The sequence below is a fragment of the Musa acuminata genome, chromosome BXJ1-7 (assembly GCF_036884655.1).
Source record: "Musa acuminata AAA Group cultivar baxijiao chromosome BXJ1-7, Cavendish_Baxijiao_AAA, whole genome shotgun sequence".
Taxonomy (NCBI): Eukaryota; Viridiplantae; Streptophyta; class Magnoliopsida; order Zingiberales; family Musaceae; genus Musa; species Musa acuminata.
Genome location: NC_088333.1, coordinates 5,122,757 through 5,142,458, shown reverse-complemented (window position 1 = coordinate 5,142,458; position 19,702 = coordinate 5,122,757). Strand labels below are relative to the sequence as shown.

Below are 19,702 nucleotides of genomic sequence, written 5' to 3'. Positions count from 1 at the left end.
GCATTCTATCACTTCACTCATATTGAGGTGAAAAGAAAAATTCCAAAGAACTACATTTGGTTACATTGGTTAGATATCTTTTATATTTTGATTTCTATGGACTCCCATGATTATGATTTTATGTTGGTTGGATGATATTTACATCTGAGTAGGCCTTGCTGTTTGTATTCTGAATTTTATTTTCTTATGTTTTACTTCAATTTCTTTGAAGTGTATCTTTGGCCTATATTCACGTTTGCTGCTCAAATGTGTTATCAAGTTCTAACTAGTTCCTAAGCTGTAGAAGGTTATCAAGCTGCTATAACATAAAATGGTATGTTGTACTTAGGTTTTAGAAGCCTTAAAGGATTCATCCTCCACTAGACCAGCAATTTTTGCTATGTCCAATCCAACACAAAACGGTTTGTAAAATTGAAGTACTTAAGCTATTAATCTTATTATGTTTTATCTCTGATTTTTTTATGTCTAATTTGGTAGCTGAATGCACTCCTGAAGAAGCCTTCTCCACAGTGGGTGACCACATTGTATTTGCTAGTGGAAGTCCGTTTCATGATGTCAATCTTGGTATGTGTTGTATGTAACTTTATCTTCTTATGTGCTTTTTGTTTGGTTGGGAGTTACGTGCTTGTTTCTGATGGAAAGAAATGCATGAACATGCAATTAGTTCAGAAATTTCTTGCCTCAGAAAAGTTCAGAAATTTTAATATAGAATTGAACATTACAAATCAATTGTCAGCCATAAGAAATAATAATAAAGTTGTTTTTTCTTTCTCTATGAGAACTGCTCTAATGAATCACATGGAGCATCACACTAGAGTAAGTACTACAGTGCAACTCATACGTGTACTTCAATTTCTACTGCTAGCTTTAAAATGGTTTGGCATTTTAAATACTCATCTGGATTATTGTTGAGACTTGAGACCCAGAATGAGAAACTTAGAAGAACCTACCTTGAGCATCTATATTTTGGCTTCTTTCTGGTATATTTTTTTCTATAGATCATCAACAATAGTCTTGCATATTGTGCATCATGACCCCTCTTGGACTTTTCAATTGAGTTGTTAGAATCATGACTATAGTTACCCCTCTTAGACTTTGCAATTGAGTAATTGGACTAGTGAATCTGATGATTAGATGAGATTCCATCTTAACAATTTTGCACCAAGAAAAGGTAGCTTACACAATATTGGTCTAGTGATCTACCAGACCACTTACTAAAAGGTTAAAGTTTTAAAATCTCATACTATGAGTTTTACACATAAAACATTAATTTTACACTTAAAATATTGGTCTGGTGGTGGTGGTGTGTCAAATCTATTTACTAAAGGTTAAACATTTAAAACTCATTCAATAAATTTAGATTCATCCAAAAGGCAAGTTTCAAAAAGTTGCAAGAGTCAATAGTTCAAGTGGCACTGCAACTTTAGTTCTCATCTCAGGTAGGATTGTTATCAAAAGGTATATTGACCAATTGACTCAATTAAAGGTCTTTCAAGTGAGAGTTTTTTGGTTCAAGAATCCTATGAAAATCCTTAAGTAATATCTAAAACATCGGTATGATAGTGTTATACCAACCTACTTATAAAGGGTTGATAGTTCAAAATCTCATTCAACAAATTTACATTTAGAACATATACGACCACCTACCAAAGGTTGAGACTGGAAAACTACATCTTTCAAAATTTCACATCCAAAATATTGGTATGCTAATGGTGTACTAGATCCATTTACCAAACATGTAAGGTTCTAAACTTATCCAATAATTTTAGACTATAAACATTGATATCGTGATGATATACAGAATCTACTTCCCAAAGAGTGAGGATTGAAAATCTCGTCCGAGAAGATGTAAACCTAAAGCATTGATGTGGTGGTATACCAAATCTATTTACCAAAGATTGAGGATGTTACGGTAAGTAACTTTTTTAGCCGTGGCCTCGGGGCCGACGCGACTTGGTTCGAGTCCGAATGCGCGGGGATCCGGCGCGGCGCTCCTTGGGGCGGCCGGGGTGGCCGGTCGCGGCGATCTGGACGTTCCGTCAGGGGGAGAGCTCTGTTGCAGCGTCGGGGAAGAGGCAGGTCCTTCGCTCCTTCGTTCCTGCACACAGGTCGGGTCGAAAGCTCGGCCCGACCCCTTCGACGATCAAGTTAGTTGATGTCGGAAGGGAGCTTTTCTAGTGAAGAAGCGTAAGTTTCAGTCCCCTTTCCCATTCGGGGTGTAAGGGTATTTATAGGTGTGTTTGATGTTACCTGATGTGGCTGCTTGTAGGGGCAGGACAGTGCCCCACGTGGCGCCTGACACGGCCACTGGGGTTGCGTGGAGGACCGGGCTACCGTAGGGTATGGGCACGCCTCGGTCGACGTGCTCCTTTGCCTCGGTCGAGCGCATGGAGTCCAATGGTGAGGTTGTTGGCTGAGAGCTGATGGCATCGGCGTGAAGGACTGAGTTCAGGCAGGGCGTTAATGTGCCTTGGTCGGCGTCCCGGTCCGCGTTGACCTGGGGGTGTGAGGCGTGATTTAGGGCAGCTGACGTCACTTAAGTCTTGTCGTCATTATTATCCTCATCAGAGGACATGAAACTACATCTAATAATTTTATACCTAAAATATTATTCTAGTTGTGGTGTACCATGTCTAGTTTATAACTTTATCCAATGAATTTTATAAATAAAATACTAGTCTGATATTAGTGCACTAACTCACTTACCAAAGATTGACAGTTCAAAATAAATTGACACCTAAAATATTTGTCTGGTGGTGATGTACTGGATCTACTCAACAAAGTTTAGGGGCATTTGAAATATCCTTGATAAATTGTACACCTAAATCTAATTGTGGTGTTCAATTTTGTAATTAATTAAAAGTTGAGAATTCAAGGCTCCATCCAACAAATTCTTAACTAAAATATTGCCCTAGTGGTGATGTACTAGATTTACTTATCAAAGGTTGAGGTTCGACATATCATCCAATAAATAGATACCTAACATATCGTCTAGTGGTCCTATACTAACCCACTTACCAAAGGTTTAAGATTTAAAATCTGATAAATTTACATAAAATATTAGTTTGATGATGATGGTGTACCTAACTCATATATCTTAGGTTGAGGATTTAAAATATTATTGTATAATTTTTATATCTAAAACATTGATCTAATGATGGTATATTAGACCCAATTATCAATGGTTGGTTGAGTGATCAAAATCTCATCCGATAAATTTACACCTATAATATTATTTTGATAGTGGTAACAGGATCTGGTTACCAAATATTGAGGTTTCAATCCTCATTTGACAAAATTGAGAAAATTGCAAATGTTACCTAGCTTGGTACAAATTTTAACTATTGATAACAAGGTCCTGGAATTGAGTCTTATCTTGACCACCTACCCTCTGCAAATAAAGAAAAAAATAAAGCTGCTAATCTACCATAGATTGTACCAGTAATAAAGGACAAGTAGGCATTAATATTTTATTTGAAACTGTCATATACTTAGGATCCTTTGGTCAAACTTTTTGAAAGCTTCGACGATTCATTGACAATCATCTACAAACTTGAACTACAACATAACCAATCAGCAAGGAAATTGTATTCTCCTACTTATGTATAGCAATCCAAAAGGCATGTAATGCCAGTTGATTTGGAGAGTGATGGGTGTTCATAATCATTGGTAGTGTTCAACTTAAGATTTGAGCTGGCTTCATGCTAGATATTATAATTAAAAGCAATAAATGTTTTGAAATATTAAACATCCAATATTTGCTTACATGGAGGGTCATCTTTCACTGGGAATGTTGCCCTGCACAATGGTAGGAAAATATCCATATACCCAAACCCTATTATTTGGTATCTTATATACTATTTCCCTCAAGCCCATTAATTCCGTCCATCGACAAGTTGCTTGAAGCGTTGATGGGCTAGATGCGTGACCCGAAGTGCAACAAATTAATATGTTCTCATTAACCTAGCATATGATATAAAAACAATTGGATAAAAGAAGTTGCTACTATTTTTTTATCACAAGTTGTGATGTTGCTTTTTGCAGGAAGTGGTAAGATTGGCCACTGCAACCAAGGAAATAATATGTATCTGTTTCCCGGGTTAGTTGAGCTGTATCTTTGCTTCTTATAACTTGGCATCGCAACTTAGCTGTTGGTTTTTTTTACGTCTGAGCAAGGCCCTTACCTTTCAGGATAGGCCTCGGTACACTTTTGTCTGGTGCACGTGTTATCTCAGATGGTATGCTTCAGGCTGCAGCTCAATGGTAGTCTCAGTAACGTTGTCTAACAGAGGTTTCATTTATTGTGTTAGAGAGGTCATTCTAATGACTTTTGTGTTTACAAATGACCTGCAAAACATATCAGTTTGGCATCATACATGAAAGAAGAAGAGGTTCTTAATGGGATAATATATCCTTCGATATCCAGGTCTGTGGTGAATCTTCCATAACTGAGAACATTGAAGACTATATGTTCGTTCTTATATATGATGGTTGCAGCATAAGAGACATAACCAAGGAAGTAGCTGCTGCTGTCGTAAGAGAAGCTGTAGCAGAGGATCTTGCTGAAGGATACCGTGACATGGATCCCCAGGAGCTTCAAAAACTCACACAGGTGAACAGTCATTTTATCTTGTTCTGTGATAGTAATTCAGAAAGCTCTAATTGATTTACCTTGGTTGTTGCTCCTCAAATTCTAGGAGGAAACTGTGGCATATGTCAAGAAGAACATGTGGGAACCCCATTATCCAACCTTGGTTTACAAAAGAGAGTAATCATCACATTATCTGTCTCTGAAGGTAGGTTCTAAAGTGGGCCGACCGACACGTTATGTGGCATCATTGAACTTTAACATTTTGATGATCATTTTCAGGCAAACTCTCATCAAGACTTACGGATCTTTTTTTTTTTCTGTCTGTACCAGTATTAAATACTATAATTCTCCATTGGGACAGCAGATCTGGGGGTTCATTCTTTCTTTGAGAGTTGCTGCATCACATTTGTAAGTTTGAGGGTTTCTATGGCTAGGAATATCACGTGTTATAACTGCACTCGGGCCAAGAATTTAGTTATGAACACACAGAAACGGCATAATCTTTTCCCTTCAAACCATGTTTTTCTGTATGACAGTAACGCAACATCAGATAAAAATTTGAGTCCAGTGATAAAATTCTTTCGATGCTTAAGTACTAAAGAGCTCAGTAAAATTAGTTCTTCTATAGGTTCCCAACATTTCCAGCACAGCCCTCATGGTCAGCTCATGTTGAGGTTTAATTGGTAGCCTATAGTTTGATTAGATGTCATGGGTTGAGTTTTATTGGCTATTTATTCAATTTGTTGATCTTTGTTTTTTCTGATTAAAAAAAAAATCTGCTGTTGATGAACAGATGACCTTTTACTACTATTTTTTCACTCGGTTTATAAGTCGATCTCGGCCATACAAGTGGAAAAGCCTGATCTAGTTGAGGATTGACTGGTTACGCAAATCAGGTCTGGTTATGCAAAGAATTTTTGTTTAAAGACCATCATTCTTGACAGATAATGAATTGATTGGGTCACACATCTTTAATTGGCAGATACTACAGCATCTCTAATCTGCTCCGAGAGGTAGAATAGAGGCCGAAAAATAATTCTGTTACATGGTAGTCTAAGTAGAAATGTGTTGTCTATCCCACACGAAGATCCATGCACGAGTGTGTACCTCATATCCTCCTGCAATGCCTGTTAGAACCTTATACAGAAGCATAGGCAATCTGAAAGATGTACTCTCTTCCATCTATTCATATATGGACAATGAGTTTATCATTATTTTTTTACTTAAAGAATCCATCTGAATTGATTCTTGATCTGTAGACTAAGAAAACCTTTTCTTTCAATGCCTTACATCATTATAATTACAATTATTCCACATTCAAAATTAATATGCCTCCTGTTATCCTCCCCGATATAATGATGTAATCATATTTCACATTCATCTTCTATCATCAAGATCCAAAATTTTGTTTTCCATTATAACTAATATACATGTTTCTTCTTGACTTTGGTATTTGCTGCTACCGAATGAATTGAATAACATTTTTTTTCCTCAATTACCTTGCTACCAATATAGACGTCTATAAATTGAATGCAACTAGTGTAATCTACAAGAAGCTTCAATGCATGTAAAACAAAGGATTTCCTTACTCAAAATATTTGGCATAGAGGAAATATTTTTATCATAATGAGAGGATATGAGAAAAATATTTTTAAAAAATGGTAATTTGTGATTCGGCTAATTGGAATGGACAAACAAAAGTCATACCGTTTACTGAATGGAAGGTCGGCTGAGGTACTCCAATTTGTCAGCGACTGATTGGAGCGTGTTTTCAAGTCTGGTATTCTCGCACCTAACTCCTTTAACAGGGCATGATTTTAACTACCACAAACTTCAAATTACTTTGTGTCTGATTCGCCAAATTTTTCTTAAGAAGAAAGATAGAAGCCTGTCGCTGCAATTTCATCCAGCGGATGAAGTATATAAGAATGACATCTTAGTAAGCTGCTCACAGAAAAAGATGGGTAGAATATATCGAACCATCATCAATGACTGAAGAAATAACTACTGTTCAAAAATGACCTACATATATTTTTTTGATAGAAAACCATGTCACTGATAAGATAACTAAAACTCTTACTATAGCCATCATTCACCAAAACACATTTCATGTAAACGTTATTGTGAACTTTGTCAGATTTCACATCCTATATATCAAAACATTGAAGGTCAAAAGTCAGAAAGGAAAAAGATTCAAAGATTCAACAGCAACGACAGTACTATCTCATGACAGGAATAACATCATGCCACTGATCAAGTAAGACTAATACTGGTCAGAAAGTGCTGGGAATAATACTCAAATTCTAATATGTTTGAAATTTTTAGTAACTATTTGCTCCACAACATACCCTAGGCACATTATTTGAGCAAGCTGTTGTAATAAAGCCTCTCTTCCCATCACTCCTACCCCATTCTCAGTATGTTGCTACAAAACGCTTATGTTATGAAATTCCGATTATGAACAAAAAAGAAATTGCAGTATCTACATCTTACTTCATGGAAAGATAAATAGACGAGAAAAATGACTAACATTCATGAAGACCACACCATAATATAAATCATAGTATAAATGAAAAATAAATAAATAACACATGAACTTTAATCTTTTACCCTAGTTCATGTTGTGCAGAGTGCAGACATTGTTAACATAGTATCTCAAAGCCATACTGTTACTAAGTTAAAAAAACAACAGGCACCAAATTCTGCATCATATTCCAAACTCAGGGTGATCCCTTTTACTTTAATTGGTTTCAAGTAATTTCATACAAAGAAGATGATAGAGTACAACTATTATCAAAAGAAGTTTTAACAAGAAATGAAAAGTTTAACTTGTGCCAGAAGCTTATAGAAATCAGCCCCAATATCTGGGTAGTCATGAACAATAAGCAAGTTTGTCTAATCACATATTGATCCACCCTTGACTAGAACCCAGAGATGGTTAAGATCATGGTCCGCCTTACCGGTCTGTACCGGTTTACCGATCGACCATCGGTATGATATGTACCAAACTGTACCGATGTACTGACACATGATACGATAAGACATACTGACAAACTGGTATACACCACTCATACCGATCCCCTATTGGATCGGTATATACCGCCTATATCAAACGGTACACTATGGTACGACGAATCTTGGTTAAGATAGTAATAAGTTAAGATAAATTCCAATCAGATAAGAGAGTAACAGGTCTAAATCTTGGTGGCAGGTTTCTACTGTTATAAAATGAAAAGCAAGCTGTTATAACAAAGAAACGCCAGAAACTTGCTCTGATAATGCTGTAACGAAAAGAGAGAGGAAAGTAGAATGGAAAAAAATAAACTAGATACTAAAGAAAAGGGGAGGAAGATGACTCAGATAAACAAGATAACCACATAAAAGGAAACGATGACAGGACTATAGACTGAGCAAGTTTCTGCTTTTGTACCAGGAAAGTAGAGAATATTTGATTTAGTAACAAAGAAACAACAGTAGTCTGATGTAATGGTGCCAATTCAAGTGGGAAGGAAAAAGTACTGAAGAAAATAGAAAAGAACACGGCAATGACCTTTCATAATACCATGATAGACAATCAAAGATGACAAAAAAGCTAAGAGGTCTTTACTCTTTAGTCCATTCTGAATGGCAAGTTTCTGTTGTTAGACCAACAAGGAACAAGATTATGTGATGTAATAACAATTAAACACTATGACTTACATTCTATCATGTACCCTTAGCTATAATATTCGGATGTGTATCCTTAACTATATTCATATTTGTTGGTGAACACTTAATGGTAGTCATTTGTACTACAATGAATTTTGTTTTGATATATCACTTTGACTATATTTATATATTTCTTATGAAATTGCATTCAAATATATGTTGCTTTGAAGAAATTTATTCAAAGTCTTATATGTTTATAATTTACAAAATATGTGAGGCTTATGATTTGCAAAACATCTGAACCTATGTCATGATTTACATATAAGCACTAAGAAAGATCTGTGTTCTTATGAATTTTGAAAGCAAATGCTTACCGAAAAGTGATTTATAAGTTTAACAAAAAGTTTTGATTTGTATATCGACTCGACAGCCAACTCGAGGTGCCCAATCCATCATATCTCTAGTTTGGTCAAACTCAGATTTCGTGAGAACCAGTTTGGTTTGATTATATTATACACACAAGCCCTAACTCCTCTACCAAATGGCAAGCAATAGAAAGCTCCATCCAATTATTTCTCTTTTCTTCTCTATTATTGATTGTCTTAGGATGCCTACATTCTTGCAAAACACCATCATATCTGGAAATGTAAGGTATTTTAAGATAAAGATTAACATATTATTTTTTCCAATTTCTATTTTACCATGAGAAATTCTTCTCAATCAAATATTCTAAGAATTTAATAAGTTTGACTAAGAATTATTCTCTTCATTTTAGATCTAACTTAAATATTATTTTTTTAATTAAGTGCTCTATAGATGGTTAGATATATGTAATTAATGATTTAGGTAGCCATTTGCATATTCAATTATATAAAACTCATCTTTGATTTAAGTTTTTTTAATGATTATTTTTATCCTTAATTATATTTTTTATCTTTTATAACGTGGACACCTTGCTTTAATCGAATGAGTGGCTAGGCAGGCGCTTGGCGCCTTGAGCAATTTAAAACATTGGCACCTTTTAGCGCCTAACATCTGTAGTGCTTGGTGCCTTTGACAACATTGATATGAGCACATGACCCAAAACTTACCAAGAAAATCACATTCCAAGACTCATTTATTAAAACCCCAAACCCATTAACTCATGTTCTAGTTCATCGAAAATGATTTAACCGGGCCATGTTTCACTTCTTCCATATAGGTTTTGAATGAGAAAGACCATAAATATCCATCTTAACCTCTCATTGCCTCAAGTCAACTTCTCAACATTGAAAAAGATCAGAGATTGAAGAAAAGCCTGCCGAACTAAAAGTATATGATCCTTTTTTTCTTGTGTGATCTTTAGTTTGTGATAATCAGTTTATTTTTAGAATGGCACACACCGATTGATTAGACACGTAGGAAATTGTGGGTGTTGTCAGCAGCCTAGTACATTGGATAAAAATTTACATATAACCTATCATCAACACATTTTTATTCCTGCAAATTTCCAATGTCTAGCTTTAAGAACCTTCAATTAAGTATTATAAATAATTGTTTCACTTATCAGACAAGTTGGTACTTGGGACCTCCAATCAAGGTCTGCAATACCGAATAATACCGCTCGTACTGAGTGGTACGTACCGGTCCATCAACAGACCGGTACACAGACCACCTGCTATTGAGCGGTAGCATCGATTGAGGCGTTATCGTCGAAAGTGACCAAGGGAGAAGAAAGAAGAGGGAGAAGGGGAAAAAAGAAATAGGAAAAAAAGGGAGAACCTAGAGATCACCTTTCTCCTCCTCGTTTGTCGACGACTTCTCATCCGCACGAGGTAGAAGAGGCATCGGCGTCCCAGGGCAGAGAGAGGCGAAGATTTTCTTTTTTTTCTTCTATTCTCAGGCAACGTCGCCTGTAAATTTTTTTTTTTTAATCCGAGGTGACGTTGCCTCGCATAGAGGTAAACTGAGCGATTTACCTATATATATATACTATGTAATGCACAAGGAAATATTAATCAAGAAAAAACAAAGAAAAGATAACAATATCCTATTATTAATGGATAGGACCAACAAGTGAAAAAAAAGAGTATAACAACAACAAGAACAAGTCACAATGTCTTAATCATTTAGGGCCAACTATATGAATCTTTTCTCAATAACAAGCATAATAAAGCAAGGCAACATCCCAGGTTAAATCACATATAAGAGTATGATGAATAAAAAGCTATAGATATGGAATAAGAGTCATGCTTTGGGCTAATATATAATGCTTTTAGAAGTGAATCAGCAAACTTACACAAAGCACGACATTTTGGTCAAAATAACTGCCAAAACAATCATAACCAAAATTCTCATGCAAGTGAACACTCTTTAGACTCATATGCACTGAGCCAGAAAAAAGGAACAGCAAATCACAAATTTCAGGTAGTATAGATGCCTATTTGATTGGAATCAGAACATAGTCATTTTGAATGAAATACCAATCTTATTCCACTTCTAACTAGAGAATGCAATCTTAAAAGGAGAATACCTAATTATTGGCACAAAAGTAAGGATGTACATTGTCAATGTAAGAACCAAATGAACCCATCCCAAAGTTAGAAATGCCTAAAAGAGTGAACTACTGAACTACTTATTCAGCCAGATACGATAATCAGGCAGTGACTTTCATATATGCTCTTATCATCTTAGTTGGCAGAGAAGTGGAAATTGTAACTTTCAAGTACCAGATGAAAACCGGTTTCCAGAAGAATGAAAGCACTTCAAACCTCATCCGACATTATCCATATCTTCTGCCATCTAGCGATGATTTCCGACCAAAACCTTGCTCTCTTTGTCATTATCGCCAACAGCTAAGCCTCCAGGATCTTGCTCTTTGTTCTCATAAACGATGTTCCAGAAGAAGTCAGTTAAAATTTTCTCATAAGATGGCATTTTTGCATAGCCAGGAAAGTAGTTAATGTCAATCACAAGATAACGGTTTCCGATCTTCACATCCCTTATAACATCAAAATTGAAAAGGCGCAATCCCATGGCCTGCCTCAAACCCCTTGCTATCTCCGTGAGAAAGCTCAACGGGGGCATCTCTGGCTCATTCAGATGCATGTAATACTCGACCTCTGTTGGGTCCTGCGTCGTCATATTGGACACCTGCGAGAAGGTGACAGATCCCTCAGAGCACTCCAATTTCTCTTCAGAGACATCCGGAAGGGACTTCCTCTTCACGCACTGCACATAATCTCCCACCACATACACCTTGAAGATGACCCCCCCATGGTTCACAAACTCCTGCAGTACGAGGGGCGGTTTGAGCTTAAGGAGGGCATCGCGGTGGAAAACAAGCGACATCTTATGCGACTTGGCACTTCCATCGGCCACCAGGGGCTTGGCAATGACCGGGAAGTGGAGGGCTCCGACGACCCCAGAATTGGATAGGGCGCCGGAATCATAGATCACCACCTGGCTCGGGATCCCAATGGTCTCCCTCACCTGGGGAATCTCAAGTTCAGACACGACCTGGAGCATGGAGATACGGTTGTGGAGGCGCTCGATGGCAAGGGGTGGATCAACGATAGGAACGCTAGGGTTCCTGGCTGCAAAATCCTCGAGCTGGACCTTCCAATCCTCACCATAAAGCTTGTGGATCACGCAATCGAAGGGACCCTGATCCGCGAGGCGCCGTGATGCATCGATAGCGACAAGATCGATACCACGCTCGCGTGCGAGACCGACAAGCGAGGGCTGGATGAAGCTCTGCTGCTTCTTTGGGGCGAGTGCGTACCCTACCACGAATCTCCGAGGAGTTATAATTTCCGCCATAACAAGCTCCGTATCTTAAGAAACACCTCGAATTCCTCCTCGATCTCCGATCGCCTACGAAACAAACCACATTTTAGAGCACAGATCGATCCTAATCTAGAGTTCCTCAACCTAAATTATCGATTACCAAGGGCAATACATGAAGAGAAGCGCAGAAAAATTAGGGTTCTTCCCTTTTCTCGTTCTCCGAACACCCGCCGGGTGGGCGCGGAGGGCGAGAGACAGAGAGAAGCAGGAGACGAAGAGAAGAGGGGGAAGGCTGGGGAGTTTTATAGCTCGAGGTCTACAGGGTGAGATCACTTGCGGTGAGTTCATGCTCGAACGACTGTGACCCTCTGGAGGTCAATAGATCTCACTAGGAAGGTGAGCAGAACCGGAGGATGATGGCCCACGCTTCGGTGTGATCATTGGCTGATACGCGTGGCGGCCTGACGACCGTCGGTTGGCGCTTTAACGGACCCGAGTGAATCATGTTTGTTCGAGGAGCCCGTGATCGAGAATCGTGGGGTCGTGGAAAGAGAGCAGCTTCCCCGGCGGTTCTCCGGTGGCTCGCACTGTTTCTTCAGCGTCAGCGTGAAGTGAATCATGTTTGCTCGCGGAGCCCGTGATCGAGCATCTTGGGGTCGTGGAAAGAGAGCAGCTTCCCCGGCGGTTCTCCGGTGGCTCGCACTGTTTCTTCAGCGTCAGCGTGAAGTGAATTATGTTTGCTCGCGGAGCCCGTGATCGAGAATCTTGGGGTCGTGGAAAGAGAGCAGCTTCCCCGGCGGTTCTCCGGTGGCTCGCACTATTTCTTTAGCGTCAGGGTGAAGAATCGCTAAGGAGATTCGCTCCAACGGTTTCGCGGGGATTCGCTCCAACGCTATCGCGATAGCTAACAAGACACATTTGAAACCATATTTATATTTTTAATATATAATTAAATTTTGAGTGAATATATAGTTATTAAATACTTTCAATGTCTGCTAATAATAAAAAAAATTATATTTTAAATATATATTGACATAAGTATTATTTGATAACATCAATATTTAACTATTTTTAAAGATATTTAAATATTAAAATTATTCAAACATTCGAAAGTAATGTTTGAAAATGATATTTCATTATTTGTGGGATGCTAATGATTTTTTTTTTAATTTAAAAGTACCTTATAATTATATCTAAAGCTTTAAAATTATCAAAATATAATTTTTATCAAATAATACTTATGTCAATACATATTTAAAATATAATTTTTATTCATAATTAAGAGTTTGAATTCTTTTGAAGCATCATACATGGATGGAATAAAATTAAAGAAAAAATTAATGATTTCCCTTTAAAAAATATATATTTTGATTGTTATGATCAAAAGCGACACTAAGAGGGAGGGTGAATTAATGCAGCAAAAAACTTTTGTGATTTCGAAAGACTTTGTTTCGATTAAAACCGATTCCGATGAAAATGGTTTTGGTTCATTTAGTTTCGGAGAGAATTTGAACTTAAAAGCTTTTCGTAAAAGTATAAGAGAAGATTAAGAAAATTTACAGTAATGTAAATTACACAAATGAAAAGTGTCGGTTTCGTAAAATCTTCGTACAATTAAAAAATGATCTCGAAATGTGTTAACTTGAAAGCGTATGTGAGACGTAGACGTAGTAAAAGTACAGAAAGAAGGAGAGGCAGTTTGCTATAAAAGTAAATTGCTCAAAGTAAGTGTAAATCGAGTTTTAGAATGGTTCATCAATGTAACCTACATCCACTTCCGGATTCCTCCTCCGACGAGGACATCCACATGAACGATGAATCTCGAATTTTGATGATAAAGTCAATTATAAATTGTTTGATCTAATCTATATGTTAAGAAAAGTATACAGGATTAACTACGATAATAGTAAGACATAAAGTTGATGTTATGTCGGAGTCAAAATCGAGATCTCATTGGGAGCTCGAGAGTTCGTCGGAACTCCGGACGTTCGTCGGAAGTTCTACCGGAATCGACCGAGAAGTCCAGAAGCTTGCCAAAGAAGCTTTTCGGAACTTGCCAAGAAAGTCATCGTAAAATCTAGAAACTTGTCAGGAGTCCACCGGAGTATTACCGAGAGTTTGTCGGATATTCGTTGGAAGTACATCGGAAGCTCGCTGGAAGAGCAATTGACGTACTGTAGTGAACATGTCTTAACTGTTAAAACATAAATTAAGTTTTCTGCTGCACTAATTCACCCCTGTTCTTAAAAAAAAAAAAAAAAAAAGGAATTTTGATACATGCTTACACTTTTTTTATATTACATTATTTTTAATTACAAATTATATAACTTTCACTTTAAAATACTGTCACCATTATGCATGATTTGACTTTAGATGACTTTTAAGACTTCCTTGACAACTATGTAAACTTATTAATATATGATAATAAATAAATAAAAAAACCCATTGACGGTATAAAATCAAGATTATTGCTCACTTTCAATTGCCATGAAAATCCATACAATTCACTAAAAATCATCAAAAAAAAAACATAAAACAATAATATATATATATATATATATATATATATATACGATTAAACATAGCCACCTTAACATGAAAAATAATCTCAGGATAGTTGATGTTATCAAATAAAATGCTTTGAACATTTTCAAGCATTACTCATTAGCATCCAGCAAATATTCAAATGTTGATATTATTTTCGATTTTCTTTTCCTTGAACTTTATTCCATTCGAGATGATGCTTTAAAAGGAATTCAAACTCTTAATTAGGAGTTAAATATTTAAGTTGTGTTAGAGTTTGATTTGAATAATTATGTGTAAGCAAATTAAATATATCTATACCTAAAAGCCACCAATATGTGAATCCAACGCATCTTTTATGTAAGAGAAAATAACACCTCTCTTCTAATCCAAATTAACCCAAATCGATTCGTGTCAACGTTTGGACTTATTCATCAACAAAAGCATGTAGAAATTGATCATACAGATTGGTGCTATTATGGAAAAGAAGGGCTACTTATAATTTTTAAAGTAAAATAAATAATCTTATTTATCTTAACTTGTCAATTATTTGAACGACAATGATAGACAAAATGATAATTTCAATATCATTTTCGTTTTTAACATGTTAAATATTAAAATTATATTGCTATCGATAAAATTATTAAAAATAAAAGAAATATTAAAATTATCTTTTTTATTATACTTTCGTACTGATTCATTATCACGTGTTATGTTTTCTGTGAATGCAATAGAAGATATTAAGATAATGAGATTATTTATTTTATTTTTAAAATTATAAAAATCATAATAAAAATCTTAAGTACTAATTAGCTCCAAAAAGAATTACTGGGTCAGGCACCGCTTCGGCATTTGGGTCGATCTGAACCGGGCCATCCTTAACCCGGTTCGATATGAACCGGTGCGGGTTTTCGCTCGACGGAAAATGAATACCATCTGACCGGTCCGAGTTTTCTCGTTCTTCGTTCTGTTCGAAACCTAATGCTGAACATGAGAGTTCAGCTCCTCCGTCGTGCCCATCTCCTGGCCCGGCACCTCCGCCCTCCTCCGCCTCTCACAAAACTCTCTCCCTCCGCCTCCGTCCCCTTCCTCGGTACCGCCTTCCGCCCCTTCTCCTCGCCCTCGGACTCCCAAACCCCACCTCCTCCCTCTGAATCCAGCTCCGCGGCGCCACCGGCCTCTGCTTCCGAAGCCCGCGAGGCCGATCCCCCCATCGAGGACGTCAGCAACAAAGGTGGAAACCTTATTGCACTTTCTGTCAAATTTTTATTTCTTTGCTCACGAAAAGTTGGATTTTTGTTCCTTTTTTTTAATGCTTGATTAGAGCTGAAGCGCCGTCTGGAGAAGTACTACGAGGCGGATGACGAGGAGCCTCTTGGGTCGGTCTTGGAAGCAATTTTGGCGCGGCGTTTGTCCAAGAAGCACGAGGAGACCGATGACGAGCTGATGGAAGAGCTGCGGATGGCACCGCTGTCGAATGTGAAGGACCGGGAGTTCGAGTCGGACTTTGAGGAGTTGCACGATACGGATGAGGAGATAGAAAATCTTTACGATACGAGGCAATATGTGGAGAAGAAGCTGATGAGCGATGAGTTCTTCAATATGGATGACCGCAAATGGGATGATATGATCAGGGAGGCCACCGAGATGGGGTTCTTGAAGGACACCAAGGAGTGCGAGGAGATCCTGGAGGATATGCTCAACTATGACAAACTCCTACCAGGTAAAGAAGCATAAAAGAACTGTAAGTAAAACTGCAGCTTTAGTTGATAACGACTTGCTACCATTTTTTTCTCAACCTAATGCAACTTAAATAGTCAGTTCCCAGTCTTGATGTTTATATCGTGATCAGCGGTCAAGCAAAGAAGAAATTAAGTGTTGATAACTTGATACAAGAAGATGAAACTATTAGGGAAATTTAAATGTGATAACCACTTGCCAACATCTATGTATACTTAATGCAAGTTGTATAGTAGTCCCAACAATGGATTTTTATATATCATGATTAGTCGAACCAGGATATTAGAGCTCCCGGTCTTGGATAACTATTTCAGGTGTTGAAACTGTAAGGAATTGTGTGTGTTCCAGTGAACTACCTGGAATAAATACAATGGCTTTAGTTTGAATTACATGTACAACCAACAAAATAATACTTATAAATATTTTCTTGTATTAGACAATTATAGTGTGTTGAATGTTTGTGGGTATAATATTTTAAATACTCGCATGCCAACAAGCTGCTCGTCTTCTATTCTCATTGCCGTCACAAAATAGTGTCTGTAAACTATTTAAAGTTGGTTATTGGGCTTGAGACTGAGCTCAGAGTTGTATGCACAGTTCCTCTAAAATTAGATGCTATGTGCATGACCGTTAACTGGCACACGGTTCGTCAATGCTACTTTACTCATAGTGATGACTAGATTCTTATATTTGACCTAGGTTCAAATTTGATCGTCCAATCAATTAAGGCCTAGGCGTGACCCAAGCATCACCTTCTTGTTGGTATTGCCCACCAAATCAAGATACTAACCAATCCTTAGTTTAGCTATGATACTTCATCAGCCCTATTTGAGCCCAGTATGATCAGTTTGAAGAACCAGGGCACCACATCAGTAACCAAATCAGTGTGGAAAGTCTTTGCACATTTGTGGACCACTCCTGCAACAATTTGATAGTTTGGAGATACTTTACTTGGTTACGTTGAATTAGATTAGATTCATTACTTGTGTAGAATTTTGGCATGCTTAATTAAAAATAGGTTTTACTTGTGTAATATACATGCATATTTTGCCGTTATCTGAAGAAAACAGCTAAAACAATAGTTGGCTTTTTAAGCTTCCACCTAGTCTCGGATTTCTCTCTCGGACCCACCTCCTTTTTGTTTTTCCTGTGAGACCTGCTTCGTTTTTGTTTGCTTTCTCAGACCCACTAATTTTGTTCTCTGTTTATCTTATTTTCTTAAGTTAGTTTTGTTTACAACACAGGTTGATCCTAGACAAAGCATGAAAAGAAACAAAATTATGTTCATGCTACGTGTTAGGTTTAAACACCAAAATTATGTTTTTTTTTTTTTTTCTTTCTAAATGTCTTACATCAGAAGCACAGGCATTTTGCCCTTGTTGCATACGAGTAATGGCATGTTAATTGGCATTACTTGCCAAAGATGTTCTAATTCTGTTTCCTGCCTGCATCAGTTTCTTTTATTGTGTTTTGAAAATTTTTCTTTTGATAGATTCAACTTTATCAGAAGATCTCTTCAGCTGCTGCTTTAATTTTAGAACTGTTCAAGAGTCAATTTGGTGGTGAGCATAGTTTATGATATACATAAATAGTGTCAAGCATATGTTTTGTGCATGTGAGCTTCTTGATGGGAAGTGGATATAAACTGTGTGCTTCCCGCTCTCTGCCTGCTTCCCAAAGTTTACCTTTCTTTGTTATACATAATGGGAGAAGGGAGAGGTTTCCTTCTATGGGCCATGGCCACTACCGTTTAAAGATTTGATTTGTGTTGAATTTCTATACCAGTTTCAAGATCCGACTTCGTTACTCTCTGTTGAAAATTATTTTTTTATTATGTCATTTTCTTAGATGAGATAAAACAGAAGGTGGAGACAAAGTTCGAAGAATTGGGAGCCATGTGTGAGAGAGGAGAGCTTGAACCTGAACAGGCCTATCAGTTGTTTAAAGAGTTCGAGGATGAGATGGTTCTGGAATATGCCAAAATAATGGAAGCAGAACAACCTCCTGAAGAAGATGCAATTGCTGAAGTAGACAAGAATGCAGAATTAGATGACCCGCCTGGTGAAGGACCTATTTTAAGATGGGAGTCCCGTGTCGTATTTGCTCCTGGTGGTGATGCATGGCACCCACAGAATAGAAAAGTTAAACTTTCAGTTACTGTGAAGGAGCTGGGTCTTTCAAGGCACGCTTTTAAGAGATTAAGGGAAGTAGTTGGCAAAAGGTATAATGCGGGTAAAGATGAGCTCACTATAATCAGTGAAAGGTATGCTGATTTCATGCTTAGTAAATCAGACTGTGTACTTATATGTGCTTGTCATCTTGCTCTGTAGTTTCTCATGAATATTTTGACAGTTAGCCTTCTTTTCTATGCTGGTACTTATACCTCATGCGACTTAGCTTTGTTGGAAGTCTGCCTCTTCTCTGTATCTTCCATTTCGATAGTTCATCCTTATGCGACAAACTTGTAGGTGGCCCTGCAAGCATACATAAGCTGCAGTGCTGCATATTTATTTGCATGCTTAAACTATATGTGGAAGCATGATTTCAAGATGTTATCATCTCCCTGAGCAGGAGTGGCCTGAAGCATTTAACTGCATGAGTTTGACGAGTTTTTACATAATGATAACACCATTCGGGCATGGTTTTAGATGATTAAGCAATCACAATAGCCTTTTTTTTTCACATTAATTACTCTGCAATTCTCAGTTCTACAAGGTTACAAATCTCTTGATCTTTGTGGTTGCTTCTATTTAACATGCTTGTCCTAACTCCCAGTAAACAAACCAGAATACCATGTGAAAACTTTCCTTGTCACTTTCAGGTTTGAACATCGGGAGGAGAACAGAAAGGATTGTCTTAGGACACTCTATGCGTTGATAGAAGATGCAGCAAAAGCTGATAAGCTGGTAGAAGAGACTCTAAACGCCTATGTCAAGGACCAACTCAAAGCTAATCCGTACTTCATGGAGAGGTTAAAGGCTAAAACTGCAAAGTCACAAGTGTGTCACTCAGGTGCATGACAAAATAATCCTTCGAAGTATTAACAAATAAGCAATTGTGTTTTGACCCGAACATCTGTGGATTATGACAGTAACTGTTTGGAGTTTGATTCTTTCTGCTCTGTTTGAACAAATTCATCTTTTAATCGGATTCTGTTATATTTAAATACTGTTGGATCCCTGGAAAATAATTAATTTATGCCTTGTTACAGTTAAGACAGTTAGATTGTCTTTTTTACTTTCTCTCTTTTAGATTGTTCAGAACAATTGTATATTCTCAGAATGGTTGTGAAAATATAAGCTCGCTTATTTTAGTGGTATAACAGGAAACACAAGTTGAGCTGCCAGGTGATGTGTCATTGTGCAAAAATTATAGAGAAGTATGCAGATTTTTTATTTTGTTTGACTTTCTATTTTATCCTTTTGTTTGAAT

At 37.2% G+C, this 19,702-nt stretch overlaps 3 protein-coding genes across 4 annotated transcripts in view; 2 read left to right on the top strand and 1 right to left on the bottom strand.

Moving 5' to 3' along the window:
• Positions 1 to 5,229, top strand: part of LOC103990429 (NAD-dependent malic enzyme 62 kDa isoform, mitochondrial) — a 38,123-nt gene extending 32,894 nt beyond the window's left edge. Inside the window, exons 13-20 of the mRNA XM_009409559.3 lie at positions 329 to 401; positions 478 to 564; positions 4,045 to 4,099; positions 4,192 to 4,263; positions 4,364 to 4,426; positions 4,498 to 4,612; positions 4,698 to 4,796; positions 4,922 to 5,229. Of these exons, the coding sequence (XP_009407834.2) occupies positions 329 to 401; positions 478 to 564; positions 4,045 to 4,099; positions 4,192 to 4,263; positions 4,364 to 4,426; positions 4,498 to 4,612; positions 4,698 to 4,772 (540 nt within the window). The 3' untranslated portion in view covers positions 4,773 to 4,796; positions 4,922 to 5,229. The remainder of the gene's footprint in view (positions 1 to 328; positions 402 to 477; positions 565 to 4,044; positions 4,100 to 4,191; positions 4,264 to 4,363; positions 4,427 to 4,497; positions 4,613 to 4,697; positions 4,797 to 4,921) is intronic.
• Positions 5,230 to 10,621: 5,392 nt separating this feature from the next.
• Positions 10,622 to 12,336, bottom strand: LOC103990430 (inositol-tetrakisphosphate 1-kinase 1). Of its 2 annotated transcripts, none has more exons than XM_009409561.3 (2): positions 12,180 to 12,336; positions 10,622 to 12,094 (listed from the first exon to the last, which is right to left on the bottom strand). In XM_009409561.3, exon 2 carries the CDS (start codon positions 12,038 to 12,040, stop codon positions 11,021 to 11,023), a length of 1,020 nt encoding a protein of 339 aa, XP_009407836.2. In that variant the 5' UTR covers positions 12,041 to 12,094; positions 12,180 to 12,336; the 3' UTR covers positions 10,622 to 11,020. The 2 variants fall into 2 exon arrangements, with proteins under 2 accessions (XP_009407836.2, XP_009407835.2); XM_009409560.3 differs by having other exon boundaries at positions 12,168 to 12,332.
• Positions 12,337 to 15,485: 3,149 nt separating this feature from the next.
• Positions 15,486 to 19,489, top strand: LOC135678408 (uncharacterized). Its single transcript, XM_065191184.1, has 4 exons — positions 15,486 to 15,764; positions 15,855 to 16,253; positions 18,119 to 18,533; positions 19,092 to 19,489. The coding sequence occupies exons 1-4, from the start codon at positions 15,512 to 15,514 to the stop codon at positions 19,288 to 19,290; spliced, it is 1,266 nt and encodes a 421-aa protein (XP_065047256.1). The 5' UTR covers positions 15,486 to 15,511; the 3' UTR covers positions 19,291 to 19,489.
• The last annotated feature ends 213 nt before the right edge of the window (positions 19,490 to 19,702 follow it).

Bases quoted from the DNA above. Each gene is read 5' to 3' on its own strand.
- LOC103990430 (XM_009409561.3), bottom strand. From the start codon at position 12,040: ATGGCGGAAATTATAACTCCTCGGAGATTCGTGGTAGGGTACGCACTC.
- LOC135678408 (XM_065191184.1), top strand. From the start codon at position 15,512: ATGCTGAACATGAGAGTTCAGCTCCTCCGTCGTGCCCATCTCCTGGCC. The intron at 16,254-18,118 runs GTAAAGAAGCAT...TCATTTTCTTAG, and splicing joins CTATGACAAACTCCTACCAG to ATGAGATAAAACAGAAGGTG. The intron at 18,534-19,091 runs GTATGCTGATTT...TGTCACTTTCAG, and splicing joins CTCACTATAATCAGTGAAAG to GTTTGAACATCGGGAGGAGA.